The sequence below is a fragment of the Schistocerca gregaria genome, chromosome 9 (genome assembly GCF_023897955.1).
Source record: "Schistocerca gregaria isolate iqSchGreg1 chromosome 9, iqSchGreg1.2, whole genome shotgun sequence".
Classification (NCBI taxonomy): Eukaryota; Metazoa; Arthropoda; class Insecta; order Orthoptera; family Acrididae; genus Schistocerca; species Schistocerca gregaria.
The window spans coordinates 67,965,208-67,982,096 of NC_064928.1; the positions used below are offsets into that span (position 1 = coordinate 67,965,208).

General features: G+C 43.7%; 1 protein-coding gene across 1 annotated transcript in view; it reads right to left on the bottom strand.

Annotated features, from left to right (window-relative positions):
• Positions 1 to 362: 362 nt before the first annotated feature.
• The window catches only part of LOC126291635 (dehydrogenase/reductase SDR family member 11-like), a 109,112-nt gene continuing 92,585 nt past the window's right edge, over positions 363 to 16,889 (bottom strand). Inside the window, exon 6 of the mRNA XM_049985199.1 lies at positions 363 to 3,175. Coding sequence (XP_049841156.1) covers positions 3,134 to 3,175 — 42 coding nt within the window. The 3' untranslated portion in view covers positions 363 to 3,133. The remainder of the gene's footprint in view (positions 3,176 to 16,889) is intronic.

The following is a 16,889-nucleotide window of genomic DNA, read 5'->3' on the forward strand; positions in this document are numbered from 1 at the left end:
GGCAGTCATTCTTCCCGCGAACCATACGCGAGTGGTACAGGAAAGTGCCCTCGGCCACACACCGTTGGGTGGCTCGTGGAGTATAAATGTAAATGTAGATGTAGATGTCTGGAGATAGTCAATCCACTGAGCAGGTTTCTGAAACGGGCTGCTGTCTTTGCGGCTTCCCAGGCAGCCTTAGCGGCAGCAGCAGATTCAGTGATCTGCACACACGTCTTCACGTTTGGTGCAACAGAAACAGGTCTGTACTGAGCACCTGTACCGTGAGCTGAAAACTTGGGCGACATGCCTTGTCCACTGATGTCTGCCTGCTTTCTGTCTCGTAGTTTTCACGCAGTCATCTTCTGAATCCTGTGAGCTACTTAGGAATAATCCTGTATTTCTCGGAAACCTGCTTAGGGAAGTGCAAAAACAGACATTTAAAGCGCAGTCTAAGAACGCTCTTCAGTCCCAAAGGTACCGATTCCTGAGAGGTCGTGAATATAAGATTATATTTGAAAGATCTCGTACAGACTATCATCCTTCCAAAATTCTATCAGTGCAACGTAGCAGGAAGAAATCTTAATATATGTTCCTATAAAAACAACCTTTTGCCACATAGGTTAAAGATAATTCGCACAGTACAGGTGTAGATATAATTTGTCACAGTCTTCTGTTAATGTTCAAGAGTTAAAATTAGTATCAGTCAGAATCATAATAACAATCAAAAAACAAATCTCAGTGACTATAGACAAATTTAAGCTTAGACTTTTGTCTCCTTTGTCAGTGTCACAGTGAACACTCTAGAAAATTCTTTGGGGAATTTTACATATTAACAGTGCAGTCATATAGGTAAATACTTGATGTAAACACTTTTCCAACTTCTCCCAGTGACTTTTAATCATTTGTCGATATACTCTTACGCACTAAGTTCACAAACATACCCGATACACCAAGTGCACTGCAATTCCTTTTCCTACCCGCTACAACGATAAAATATTCTCAAATAGAGCCGAGCTTTTGACAGTTTTCACTACTACCATCATCGCCTGTGAGAATTCGTCTCAGTCGTGAATTTTTCCCCGCCCACTTACATAGATTCAGCGTCCGACAGACATCCCAGTGTGTATGTGATGAAGTGACAATTCGGGATGTAAATCACATACGATTTCAGCGCAAGTGCTACGAGAACGGCAGATTTAAATTTTTAAAAGAGCTCCCTAGACTTCGTTACTACCTCCAACTTTACACTGTCTCAGTTCTTGGACATTCAACCAGGAGTGCATAAGATGCCATAACCAGGTTTATAGCACAAGAAGACATAAAAATATAAAACGTGTGGTGGATACTAAACTTAATTCACGAACTGAATTAACTGCTTTGACACAAACGAGTGGTCATCTCTCAGAAATATCTAGTAGCCTAAATAAATACATGTAACAATTTCATTCTGAAGAATGCCCTAAAGTATATGTGTACTGAACGTCAAATGTTGCCTTGCTATAGTTAGTCCTTTTAATTAGTGTTAGCTAGAAAATATGTATACCAGAAGGAAATAAATAAAATAGATTGGTAAATATTTCTTTGCCGATGGCAGGGAGGACACCGCGAAAACGTCATTCACTTTTGCACTCTCCACCATTTCGGTAACAATCGCGTGTCTGCGTACAATACTTTTGTCCTTAATGCTGAGCCTTTATTTGGAACAAGGAGGAAATTTCGTCGTCACTTTAATTGCAGAGCTCCAACCCTCAGTGCAATCCAGTGATGGGTTACTGCCCTCGGAACAGCAGGACTCATTCTAAAGAGAAGCTCTCATATCCTGATAAAAAGAAGACACGGGGAAGGCATGGCCACTGTGGAAGAGAGGCACGCATCAAGAGTTCAAGACGATCCGCATGTCAACATCCTCATGTCTACGGATGAAATGTGAGTCTGTGACAAAAATATTACGTTTTAAAAACTTCTTCCCTGTAAAATTCTGGGAATCCAACAAGTCAAAGATTGGGAATTACAACACTACTGTACCTACACAAATGGCATCATGGAGGGGAAACCAAACCTGTACGCCGATGTCTCTGCACTATTCAAACGCTGCCGCGACAAGAATTACATGAGCCAAGCAATTATGTTAACCACCAAACTCAAGCTCTCTTACCGCCAACTCGCGCGGTCTTGACTGGGTGTGACTCAGGCAGATACCTCACACGTAGTACAACAAGAAACTCATTTGAAGATGGCGCATAACTGGTGTGGTCAATTAGATTTTCGGGGTGTTTTATGGTCAGTGCCACTGTTTGAGAGTGACAAATTATCAGAGGTCCCAAGGACCCACAACTGAGAATCTGACCTGCCATCCCGTGTCGTGGCCTATGCAGTTACCTGAAACGAGTGAAAATCATACAAAATTAGATATTTCGGATTCTAACAGATACTTTTCACTATACTTTCAACACTGACATTACACTAGCGACAATCATCAGTTTACCACATCATCCGACAAAAGTCCATTATATTTTATTCTAAAACAAATTCTTCTCCCCATAATAAGGCTAATAAACCACAAATTCCATTCATTAACGTGACACTCATTTACAGTCTACACAAACTGTAGCTACACAAATCGAAACTACTAGATTTTTTAAAATTGTCGGAATTCGCAGGCCCCAATGCCCAGTGTTGCTTCTGCTAGATGAGGATGACATCGGTTTTCCCCTGATGATGATGTCAATGAGAACTGTCGAAAGCTCAAGTGTATATTATCAGAAATGATGTTCCCTGAACATTCAATAAATTCTATACAGGTTATTTGATACCCAAAAAATCTCGTTACATCTTCTCTCTGCTCACAGTAACCAATTTAAATGCAAAAAACACGTTGCCATTATTACTCTTTAGCACGAAATAGTGAAGTAATCCAAAGTGGCTGTGTTTCAATATGTGGGTAAGACAAACTACGAGGGGGAAAAGATTTACGGAGAAGTCACAGGAAAACATGAAAAACAATGGCACTCTGCTACTAGGAGCGCAGCAGAAGACGAGAGACCGTCCGGAGGCACGAACTCGTGTCCAGGCCAGGCGGGGCGTGGCCTTCCAAGACTCCAGCCGCGGTCCCGTCGCCCATTGGCTACTCCAGTCTGGAGGCCTCAGCTGATCAAAGCACCGAGCCCGTCGGCTTGATGACGACGTCATGCACCTGCAAAAGCAAACCAGTCTCTCATTTACGACTGTACTAGCTGAGCACTCTTGCAGTGAATTTGTCTGGCAGCTGGCTTTACTACGATTAATTTTATGCAGTCGATCTGCGCACACGCTCCAGATTATTTAATGGATGTGATTATATCCATTGGTTGTCCATTCCCGTATTGAAACAGAACGCCTACTTATGCACAACCAAGAAGAGAAAACTGACAATGCTTGATAGGTTCACGGGAATTACGCCGGATAATATTGTAGAAACCGTAAAATATTTCAGCGAGACAACTGCCCGCCATCTTCAGATGGTACTGTTGCGTCGCTGAGAAGCTCGCCAATTTATATGCTGGCTTTCTACAACAGCGCAGGCGCCGAAGACCAATCGTAGATAGCGTCGAATACAAGAGCCCTCTGCTGGAGGACGGGTCGCGGTCTGCGAAAGCGCGCCGCGGCGCGGGAAATGCGGCCGGCAGCGACGGACTCCGTTCGCGCGCGCGTGGTGTTGGCGCGCGATTCAAGCATCTGCGCTGAGGTTCCCATCTGCGTTAATTCGGTGCGGTTGCCACTCTGCGGCTGACGATTCCTTAGTGCCGCCAAGGCTCGCTCCCAGGCTTTGCTCAGGTGAAACCCCGTGTCTCTGGTTATACGCATTTCGACCGCTTCTTTGATGATGGAATCCCAGTATGTGGAAGCATGAGAGAGGATCTTGGTTTCTTCGTAATTCATGCCGTGTCCCTTGTCAAGGCAGTGTTCAGCAACCGCAGATTTCTCTGGCTGACCCAACCTCGTGTGACGTTTATGTTCGTCGCATCTGTCTTTGATCGTACGACACGTCTGGCCAGTATAAGACTTCCCGCATTGGCAAAGGATTTTATATATTCCTGGTCTTCTCAGGCCGAGGTTGTCTTTAACAGAGCCCAGCATTGATTGCACTCGTGCTGGAGGCCGGAAAACACATTTAATCCGGTACTTCTTGAAAATTCTGCCCATCTTAAAAGACACGCCACCGACATGCGATAGAAAAACAAACCCCCTGGTGTTCTCTGCTTCTTCAGGCTGTTCTTGAGGTTTGGAGCGTGCTGGTCGAAATGCGTTCCGGATCTGCTTCTCGGAGCACCCGTTCTGGGCAAACACAGAGCTAAGCTCTGCCGATAAGCTACCCTGATCTGAGATGGCTCTAGCCCGATGCACTAGCGTCGGTAATACACCGCTGCGCTGTGAGGGATGATGACAGCTTGTAGCTTGTAAATACAAGTCTGTGTGCGTAGGCTTCCGGAACACACTGTGACCCAAGGAGCCGTCTCCTTTTCTACGAACCAAAACATCCAGAAACGGGAGCTCACCATCTTTCTCTACCTCCATGGTGAAGCAGATGCTTGGATGCACGGAGTTCAGATGTTGCAGGAAAGAAGGAAGCGAGCTTCTCAGCGACGCGACAGTAGCACCTGAAGATGGCGGGCAGTTGTCTCGCTGAAATATTGTGCGGTTTCTACAATATTATCCGGCGTAATTCGGTGCGGTTGCCACTCTGCGGCTGGCGATTCCTTAGGCCGCCAAGGCTCGCTCCCAGGCTTTGTTCAGGTGAAACCCCGTGTCTCTGTTTATACGCATTTCGACCGCTTCTTTGATGATGGAATCCCAGTATGTGGAACCTATCAAGCAGATGCAGCGCCGGGAAAGCCTCAGACAGCACAAAACTGACAATGTTGAAAGGTCCCCTTAGAAAATTAATGAATTACTGTGCTGATAAACCTCTTACGTTATTTGATTTTCAAACAGCTGAGCAAAACTAAACGTACTCAGACAGTTCTCTCTTTACTTATTCTGACTCCTACCTACATGTTGTACAATCTGTATATTGAGCAAGCACTAAAGGAAACAAAAGAAAAATTCGGAGTAGGAATTAAAATCCATGGAGAAGAAATAACAACTTTGAGGCTCGCCGATGAGATTGTAATTAAGTCGGTTGATGCTGAGGGTATCAGATTAGGAAGTGAGACGTAGAATCGAACCCTCGCCCTCCCGCATGCTAACACAAAACGCTATACACTGCAGCAGTTACCGCGCATGTGGTTGCACTGCTGCCAAAATGCCAATATGGAACGTCCATTCACTGCCTGAATTATATGCAGGACGAAATTCTGTGAGACATTTTTGTACACCTAGTATGTGAGCAATCTCGAAGTCCGAGTGCGTGAATTTTTCTTTGTCTTGTATACAAGAACCAAGAGTATGTGATAAAAATGGAACGAAATGCTCGTCTTAAGAAGGTTATAGAAAAGGAATGCTGTCTTTCACCTCTACTGTTCAATCTGTACAGCGAAGAAGCAATGACGGAAATAAAGAATAGGTTCATGAGCGAGATTAAAATGCAGGGTGAAAGGATGTCAGTGACAAGATTCACTGACGGCATTTCTGCCCTCAGTGAAACGAATGAGGAATTATATGTCCTGTTTACTGAAATGAACGGTCTAATGAGTACAGAATAATGATTGAGAGTAAACTGAAGAAAGACGAAATTGGCAGAATAGAGTACAGCGAGAAATTTAACATGAGAATTAGGGATCAGGTAGTAGACGAAGCTGAGGAATTCTGCTAATTTGGCAGTAAAATAACCCATGATGGACGGAGCAAGGAGGGCACAAAATGCAGACTGGCACCGGCAAAAAGTGCAGTGTGGCCAAGATAAGTCTAACAATATCAAATACAGGCCTTAATTAGAGTAAGAAAAAAAAGAGAGTCGAAATATTCGAGATGTGGTGCAACAGAAGATTGTGGGAAATCAGCTGGACTGATGAGGTAAATTAGGAGGTTCTCCGGATACTCGGAGAAGAAAAGAGTATGTGGAAAATGCTGAAAATAAGAAGGGACAGGAAGATAGAACATGTGTTAAGACATCAGCAAGCGATGTTCATGTTACTGGAGACATACTGTAGAGGATAAAAACTATAGAGGAAGAAAGAGGTTAGAAGACAGCCAAGAAATAAGTTACGAGATAGGGTGCAAGTGATACTCTGAGATGAAGAGGCTGGCACCAGAGAGGAGTTCGTGGCGGACTAGTCAGAAGATTAACGACTCAGAAAAAAAGAAATGAACATTGTCGAGACAATATGAGAGGGAAGTGACAATACTAGCTAATCAGAGAAAGCCTGAGAGACCATTGCGTCTTCACCTGGCCATTCTCGCCTTCTGCTAAACTGTGTGGTAAGTGACTTCATAATAACAACATCTACATGACTTGTCCCCCCCCCCAGGAACCATGGACCTTGCCGTTGGTGGGGAGGCTTGCGTGCCTCAGCGATACAGATGGCCGTACCGTAGGTGCAACCACAACGGAGGGGTATCTGTTGAGAGGCCAGACAAACGTGTGGTTCCTGAAGAGGGGCAGCAGCCTTTTCAGTAGTTGCAGGGGCAACAGTCTGGATGATTGACTGATCTGGCCTTGCAACATTAACCAAAACGGCGTTGCTGTGCTGGTACTGCGAACGGCTGAAAGCAAGGGGAAACTACAGCCGTAATTTTTCCCGAGGACATGCAGCTTTACTGTATGATTAAATGATGATGGCATCCTCTTGGGTAAAATATTCCGGAGGTAAAATAGTCCCCCATTCGGATCTCCGGGCGGGGACTACTCAGGAGAATGTCGTTATCAGGAGAAAGAAAACTGGCGTTCTACGGATCGGAGCGTGCAATGTCAGATCCCTTAATCGGGCAGGTAGGTTAGAAAATTTAAAAAGGGAAATGGATAGGTTAAAGTTAGATATAGTGGGAATTAGTGAAGTTCGGTGGCAGGAGGAACAAGACTTCTGGTCAGGTGATTACAGGGTTATAAACACAAAATCAAATAGGGGTAATGCAGGAGTAGGTTTAATAATGAATAGGAAAATAGGAATGCGGGTAAGCTACTACAAACAGCATAGTGAACGCATTATTGTGGCCAAGATAGATACGAAGCCCACACCTACTACAGTAGTACAAGTTTATATGCCAACTAGCTCTGCAGATGACGAAGAAATTGAAGAAATGTACGATGAAATAAAAGAAATTATTCAGATAGTGAAGGGAGACGAAAATTTAATAGTAATGGGTGACTGGAATTCGAGTGTAGGAAAAGGGAGAGAAGGAAACATAGTAGGTGAATATGGATTGGGGCTAAGAAATGAAAGAGGAAGCCGCCTAGTAGAATTTTGTACAGAGCACAACTTAGTCATAGGTAACACTTGGTTTAAGAATCATGAAAGAAGGTTGTATACGTGGAAGAACTCTGGAGATACTAAAAGGTATCAGATAGGTTATATAATGGTAAGACAGAGATTTAGAAACCAGGTTTTAAATTGTAAGACATTTCCAGGGGCAGATGTGGACTCTGACCATAATCTATTGGTTATGACCTGTAGATTAAAACTGAAGAAACTGCAAAAATGTGGGAAATTAAGGAGATGGGACCTGGATAAACTGAAAGAACCAGAGGTTGTACAGAGTTTCAGGGAGAGCATAAGGGAACAATTGACAGGAATAGGGGAAAGAAATACAGTAGAAGAAGAATGGGTAGCTCTGAGGGATGAAGTAGTGAAGGCAGCAGAGGATAAAGTAGGTAAAAAGACGAGGGCAGCTAGAAATCCTTGGGTAACAGAAGAAATATTGAATTTAATTGATGAAAGGAGAAAATATAAAAATGCAGTAAATGAAGCAGGCAAAAAGGAATACAAACGTCTCAAAAATGAGATCGAGAGGAAGTGCAAAATGGCTAAACAGGGATGGCTAGAGGATAAATGTAAGGATGTAGAGGCTTATCTCACTAGGGGTAAGATAGATACTGCCTACAGGAAAATTAAAGAGACCTTTGGAGAGAAGAGAACCACGTGTATGAATATCAAGAGCTCAGATGGCAACCCAGTTCTAAGCAAAGAAGGGAAGGCAGAAAGGTGGAAGGAGTATATAGAAGGTTTATACAAGGGTGATGTACTTGAGGACAATATTATGGAAATGGAAGAGGATGTAGATGAAGACGAAATGGGTGATACGATATTGCGTGAAGAGTTTGACAGAGCACTGAAAGACCTGAGTCGGAACAAGGCCCCCGGAGTAGACAACATTCCATTAGAACTACTGACGGCCTTGGGAGAGCCAGTCATGACAAAACTCTACCAGCTGGTGAGCAAGATGTATGAGACAGGCCAAATACCCTCAGACTTCAAGAAGAATATAATAATTCCAATCCCAAAGAAAGCAGGTGCTGACAGATGTGAAAATTACCGAACTATCAGTTTAATAAGTCACAGCTGCAAAATACTAACGCGAATTCTTTACAGACGAATGGAAAAACTGATAGATGCGGACCTCGGGGAGGATCAGTTTGGATTCCGTCGAAATGTTGGAACACGTGAGGCAATACTGACCTTACGACTTATCTTAGAAGAAAGATTAAGAAAAGGCAAACCTACGTTTCTAGCATTTGTAGACTTAGAGAAAGCTTTTGACAACGTTGACTGGAATACTCTTTTTCAAATTCTAAAGGTGGCAGGGGTAAAGTACAGGGAGCGAAAGGCTATTTACAGTTTGTACAGAAACCAGATGGCAGTCATAAGAGTCGAGGGGAATGAAAGGGAAGCAGTGGTTGGGAAAGGAGTGAGACAGGGTTGTAGCCTCTCCCCGATGTTATTCAATCTGTATATTGAGCAAGCAGTAAAGGAAACAAAAGAAAAATTTGGAGTAGGTATTAAAATTCATGGAGACGAAGTAAAAACTTTGAGGTTCGCCGATGACATTCTAATTCTGTCACAGACGGCAAAGGACTTGGAAGAGCAGTTGAACGGAATGGACAGTGTCTTGAAAGGAGGATATAAGATGAACATTAACAAAAGCAAAACGAGGATAATGGAATGTAGTCCAATTAAATCGGGTGATGCTGAGGGAATTAGATTAGGAAATGAGACACTTAAAGTAGTAAAGGAGTTTTGCTATTTGGGGAGCAAAATAACTGATGATGGTCGAAGTAGAGAGGATATAAAATGTAGACTGGCAATGGCAAGGAAAGCGTTTCTGAAGAAGAGAAATTTGTTAACATCGAATATAGATTTAAGTGTCAGGAAGTCATTTCTGAAAATATTTGTTTGGAGTGTAGCCATGTATGGAAGTGAAACATGGACGATAACTAGTTTGGACAAGAAGAGAATAGAAGCTTTCGAAATGTGGTGCTACAGAAGAATACTGAAGATAAGGTGGATAGATCACGTAACTAATGAGGAGGTATTGAATAGGATTGGGGAGAAGAGAAGTTTGTGGCACAACTTGACTAGAAGAAGCGATCGGTTGGTAGGACATGTTTTGAGGCATCAAGGGATCACAAATTTAGCATTGGAGGGCAGTGTGGAGGGTAAAAATCGTAGAGGGAGACCGAGAGATGAGTACACTAAGCAGATTCAGAAGGATGTAGGTTGCAGTAGGTACTGGGAGATGAAGAAGCTTGCACAGGATAGAGTAGCATGGAGAGCTGCATCAAACCAGTCTCAGGACTGAAGACCACAACAACAACAACATGACTTGTCTGCAGTTCACACCTATTTGTTTGACAGAGTGTTCTGAGAACCACTTTCATACCATCTCTGTACCGTTCCACTCTGCAATAGCACGTGGGAAAAAAGAACACCCAACTCTTTCCGTGTTAGTTCTGAATTTATTTTATCACGATGGTGTTTTCCCCCTATGTAGGTTGTTGTTGCTGCTGTTATTATAGTCTTCAGTCCTGAGACCGGTCTGATGCAGCTCCCCATGCTAATCTATCCTGTGCAAGTTTCTTTATCTCCCAGTACCTACTGCAACCTACATCCTTCTGGATCTGCTTAGTGTATTCATCTCTTGATCTCCCTCTACGATTTTTACCCTCCACACTGCCCTCCAATGCTAAATTTGTGATGCCTTTATGCCTCAGAACATGTACTTCTAGTCACGTTGTGCCACAAACTCCTCTTCTCCTCATTAGTTATGTGATCCACCCATATAATCTTCAGCATTCTTCTGTAGCACCACATTTCGACAGCTTCTATTCTCTTCTTGTCCAGACTAGTTATCGTCCATGTTTCACTTCCATACATGGCTACACTCCATACAAATACTTTCAGAAACGACTTCCTGACATTTAAACCTATACTCGATGTTAACAAATTTCTCTTCTTCAGAAACGCTTTCCTTGCCATTGCCAGTCTACATTTTATATCCTCTCTATTTCGACCATCATCAGTTATTTTGCTCCCCAAATAGCAAAACTCCTTTACTACTTTCAGTGTCTCATTTTCTATGCATCACCCGACTTTATTCGATTACATTCCATTATCCTCGTTTTGCTTTTGTTGATGTTCATGTTATATCCTGCTTTCAAGACACTGTCGATTCCGTTCAACTGCTCTTCCAAGTCCTTTGCTGTCTTTGACAGAATTACAATGTCATCGGCGAGCCTCAAAGTTGTTATTTCTTCTCCATGGATTTTAATTCCTACTCCGAATTTTTCTTTTGTTTCCTTTACTGCTTGCTCAATATACAGATTGTATAACATGTAGGTAGGAGTCAACAAAACATTTTGAACCGCCGCTGTGACGGAGCGGTTCTAGGCGCTTCAGACCAGAACCTCGCGACTGCAACGGTCTCAGGTTCGAATCCTGCTTCGGGCGTGGACGTGTGTGATGTCCTTAGGTTAGGTTTAAGTAGTTCTAAGTTCTAGTGGACTGATCACCTCAGATGTTAAGTCTCTTAGTGTTCAAAGCCATTTGAACCATAAAACATTTTCACGCGTTCGGAGGCGAAAGCTGGAGATTGAAATTTCCTGAAAATCTCTCACCACAACGAAAAACACCTTTATTTTAATGACTGCTAGCCTGTACTCGCTCGTCATATCCGTGACAGTGTCTCCCATGTCAGCCCTACATGGTAAGGATCACACACCGTGCAGAAATACTCCAGAAGGGGACGTACGAGTGCAGTATAGGTAGTCTTTTCAGTACTTTGATGAGCCAAAACATTATGACCACTGTCCACCGCCGCGTTAGATGGTCCTGATCGCGTTGGGGCACGTGGCGCAGGATCAAAAGTTGGGAATTTGTCGTAAGGACTATGGGACCAAACTGCTGAGGTCATCGGTCCGTAGGCCTACGATCTATTTAATCTAACTTAAACTAACTTACGCTAAGGACACCGCACACACCCATGCTCGAGGGAGGACTCGAACCTCCGACGGGGCAGCCGTGCGAACCGTGACAAGACGTCTGAGACCGCACGGCTACCCCGCGCTGCTGGGATCACCCTAGAGAAGATACGGGCTGCAAATGGAGAAATCTATTGAGATACGCTTCCCTAGCAAAGGTAAAATTATTATTACGCAGAGCCTATGAACGAGTATCTGGAAAACGGCGAAGCTGGGCGAATATCCACGTGCTACTGTCGTGAGCATCTACGGAAGGAGCTAGAAGGACAGTGAAACTACAACTAGGTGCTAAATAGTTGGACGTCCACGAGTCTTCTCTGAACGTGAGGTTCACAGGATTTTCTGCTCTGCAAAGTAAGATATATGGTGTCTGTGGCATCTCTGCACAATGCTGGTGCACGCCCAATTGTTTCGAAGCAGAGCGTTCATCGTACTTTGTTGAACACGGAGCTCCGCAGCAGACGTGTGCACATGTTGGTCCAAAGACATCATCAATTATGATTTCAGTGGGCATGGGACCACCGGTATTCGACCGTCAATCAGTGGAAACGTCAGCTCTCCGCGTGAATTACATCTTTGCTACACAAGGTCGCTGGTCGTCTCCACAAACGCCGATATCGATGTGTACGGCGGCTCGGAACGTGCTAGGGGCCACGGCCTCAGGGTGGTGGGAGCAGTGTTATGCTAAGCAGACATTCTCCTGTGCTGACACGAGGCGTGTGGTGGTAATCGAAGACACGCTGGCAGCTGCAAACTACCTGCATCCCATCACGCTTTATGTCTTCCCCGAACTGCCAGAACTGTGCTACAGTGGTTTCAGGAGCATTCTAGTGAACTCAGTTGATCGCTTCGTTCTTTACGCGAATTACATGAACTGTGGGTAGGCATCTAATGCCACATGCCACCATAAACCTACCAACAAAGTGTCGGATCCCGGATACGCAGAATCAGTGACGTATTTCGTTACAAAGACGAACAGCAATGTATGACACAGGTAGTCATAATATTTTGGCTCACCAGAGTATATCCATTTCGTCTTGTATGTGTTCTGCCATTGAAACGGAGTCTTTGTTTCACTTATCCTCAACAGCTCCCAGTTCGTAATTGTAATCCCCTTGAACTGACAACCTTTAAATTTGTGTAATTTATCGTATGAACTAAATTTAACGAATTTTTTTAGTAGTCATGATATTTAAGGATCCTTCCCACATTCAACACCATAGCGATATCCCAAAGAAAGCAGGTGTTGACAGATGTGAAAATTACCGAACTATTAGTTTAATAAGTCACGGCTGCAAAATATTAAGAAGAATTCTTTCAGACGAATGGGAAAACTAGTAGAAGGCGACCTTGGGGAAGATCAGTTTGGATTCAGTAGAAATGTTGGAATACGTGAGGCAATACTAGCCCTGCGACTTAATTTAAAAGCATTTGTAGTCTTCGAGAAAACTATGGACAATGTTGACTGGAATACTCTCTTACAAATTCTGAAGGTGGCAGGGGTCAAATCCAGGGAGCGAAAGAGTATTTACAGTTTGTACAGAAACCAGATGGCAATTGTAAGAGTCGAGGGGCATGAAAGGGAAGCAGTGGTTGGGAAGGGAGTGAGACAGGGCTGTAGCCTCTCCCCGATATTATTACCAGCAGTAAAGGAAACAGAAGAAAAATTCAGAGTAGGAAAGTACATGGAGAAAAAAAAAACTTTGATATTCGCCGATGACATCACAATTTTGTCAGAGACAGTAAAGGACATGGAAGAGCAGTTGAACGAAATGGACAGTGTCTTGAAAGGCGGATATAAGATGAACATCAACAAAAGCAAATACGAGGATAATGGAATGTAGTCGCACTAAATTGGGTGATGCTGAGGGAATCAGACTAAGAAATGAGACACTTAAAGTAGTAAATGAGTTTTTCAATTTGGGGAGCAAAATAACTGATGATGGTCAAAATAGAGAGGATACAAAATGTAGACTGGCAACGGCAAGGAAAGCGTTTCTGAAGAGGAGAAATTTGTTAACATGGAATATAGATTTAAATGTCAGGAAGCCGTTTCTGAAAGTATTTGTGTGGGGTGTAGCCATGTACGAAAGTGAAAGATGAACGTTAAATAGTTTAGAGAAGAAGAGAACAGTAGCTTTCGAAATGTGGTGCTACAGAAGAATGCTGGAGATTAGATGGGTAGACCACATAACTAATGAGGATGTATTGAATAGAATTGGGGAGAAGAGTAATTTGTGGGACAACTTGACTAGAAGAAGGGATCGGTTGGTAGGACATGTTCTGAGGCATCAAGGGATCACCAATTTAGTACTGGAGGGCAGCGTGGAGGGTAAAAATCGTAGAGGGAGTCCAAGAGATGAATACACAAAACACATTCAGAAGGATGTAGGTTGCAGTAAGTAATGGGAGATGAAGAAGCTTGCAGAGTAGCATGGAGAGCTGCATCAAACTAGTCTCTGGACTGAAGACCACAACAACAACAGCGATATCCTTTCCGAATCATTTGGTTATTCATTTTCATCTTCTGATGACTTCCATAGGCGGTAAACGACGCCGCATCTACAAACAGACAGGGCTTCTGAGGTAGCATCCTAATTTCTTTATACAGCAGAGCACCTATAACGCTTCTGTGGGGAACGGCATATATAATTTCGGATTGGAAGCAGTGTTACGTAAAGCGTTTTCGCGTAGCTGTAACGCGAACTGAGGACCGCTTTTCCTCAGCCGTGACCAGACTGCAGGTTATGTGGTCGGCCTAGTGGCCACACAGCGGAGCGTTGCGTTTCGGCCGGTTTCCCTTACACTTCCGCAGCACTATGAAATGCTTCAGGAAACATCTTTATGGTGGTTCGTGAACGGTTGCGTGTGTTACGCAGCTATTACGTAACCGCTGGGGAGGCAGGTCGGACAAAATCATTCAGGCAACGTGAAAACGTTGGTTATATTTTTGTTAACCACAGTGAAATGTAATGAAGCTAAGACGAAATGGCTACAGAAAAAAGTGTGAATAATTAGAACATATAGAAAGTATTTCCTATCCCCATTTCAATGGCATCAGTTTTTGCTTTTTTCTTATGTTTTTACGGTTTTCGTGATTTTGTTTGTGCAATGGTCGATGCTGCCACTTAGTGACCACAGTTAGGAACGTTATTTCTTCGTATCAGGCTACTATCGATTTTTTATATTATGTATTAATGGTTTCAATGTAGTTTTCTGTGGGAAAATCTGGCACATTTTTACTGGCACGTTTTTACGCTCTTTTGAAAACGTGAGATTTGCATTCGACTCAGCTTCATCCACACTGGGTGATGTTCGTAAGAGGCACCTTTAATACATTTATGTAAATGCTATTCATCGGTCTCTGGTTGTCTCAAGATAACACTACTTAATCTTTTTGTTGTTAAGCGTGCCAGAGTTTTTTCTTCCTGACAACAAACTATTAGATATACTTGTGCACAAAATGTTAACGGTTCTTGTAGACTACCAGTACTTTAAGTTGTCGAAGAAGTGTGAAATCTATGAATAGGATAAGATATCGTGCAACTCTTTGACATAAGATGATGCTTCTCGGACACTATGAAACGGAATCTTTAGATGATTTCATAAAAGAGCAACTACAGCTTCAAGCTGATGACTATTCTAGAGGTTCTGTGTTTCCACATGTTCCCCACACAGTAGGGGCCATTAAAATTGCTACACCAAGAAGAAATGCAAATGATAAACGTATATTCTTTGGACAAATATATTATACTAAAACTGACATGTGATTACATTTTCACGCAATTTGTGTGCATAGATCCTGAGAAATCAGTACCCAGAACAACCACCTCTGGCCGTAATACCGGCGTTGATACGCCTGGGCATTGAGTCAAACAGAGCTTGAAAGGCGTGTACAGGTACAGCTGCCTATACAACTTCACCACGATACACAGTTCATCAAGAGTAGTGACTGGCGTATAGTAACGAGCCAATTGCTCGCCATCATTGACCAGACGTTTTCAGTTGGTGAGAGATCTGGAGAATGGGCTGCCCTGGGCAGCAGTCAAACATTTTCTGTATCCAGAAAGGCCCGTACAGGAACTGCAACATGCGGTCGTCCATTATCCTGCTAAAATGTAGGGTTTCGCAGTCATCGAATGAAGGGTAGAGCCACGGGTCCTAGAACACCTGAATTGTAACGTCCACTTTTCAAAGTGCCGTCAGTGCGAGCAAGAGGTGACCGAGACGTCTAACCATTGGCACCCCATACCATCAAGCCACGTGATACACCAGTATGGCGATGACGAATACACGTTTCCAATATGCGATCACTGCTAATCGCCAAACACGGATGGGACCATCATGATGCTCTAAACAGAAACTGGATTCATCCGAAAAAATGACGTTTTGCCATTCGTGACCCAGGTTCGTCGTTTAGTACACCATCGCAGGCGCTCCTGTCTGTGGTGCAGCGTCTAGGGTAACCACTGCCACGGCCTCCGACCTGATAGTCAATGCTGCTGCAAACGTCGTCGAACTGTTGGTGCAGATGGTTGTTGTCTTGCAAACGTCCCCATCTGTTGACTCAGGGATCGAGACGTCGCTGCACGATACGTTACATCAATGCGGATAAGATGCCTGTCATCTCGACTGATAGTGATACGAGGCCGTTGGGATCCAGGACGGCGTTCCGTATTACCTTCCTGAGCCCACCGATTCCATATTGTGCTAACAGTCATTGGATCTCGACCAACGCGATACGATAAACCGCAATCGCGATAGGCTACAATCCGACATTTATCAAAGTCGGAAACGTGATGGTAGACATTTCTCCTCCTTACACGAGGCATCACAACAAGGTTTCACCAGGCAACGCCGGTCAACTGCTGTTTGTGTATGAGAAATGGGTTGGAAACTTTTCTCATGTCAGCACGTTGTAGGTGTCACCATCGGCGCCACCCTTGTGTGAATGCTTTGAAAAGCTAATCATTTGCATATCACAGCACCTTCTTCCTGTCGGTTTAATTTCGTGTCTGTAGCACGTCATCTTCGTGGTGTAGCAATTTTAATTGCCAATAGTGTATTAACATTTTGGCGCAGGTGGAAGTACGCTAGATTTTTGTTGACGCACCCACAATATTTTCGCCAGCGACGAGATTCAGCATTGTGGAGACTGATTACCCAACGCAAAATGTTGGATGTTCCAGAAAAATGATAAAAACGATGTGAGATGAGTGGTCCTGCTGGGTGCTATTTAAAAATTCATTCCCCTGCAAGGAAAGGCCATACTGTCGTGGTTTGCATGATTTCATATCACCGCCCTAACAGGCTAGCCGTTTAAAACTGTCTAGGCTGTTTGCGTAAGCGAGTGCTAAGGTAACTCTACAGACCGCTCGAGCTGCCATTTCTGCGAGCTGCAGATTATCCGATTAGCCATCAGGTCCTCCTTCACACTAGGGAACCTACCCGCTATAAGTTACTGTAATGCTGAAATCTGCGTTATTAAACGGCTAAAAGCCCGCCAGTCACAGTTTTA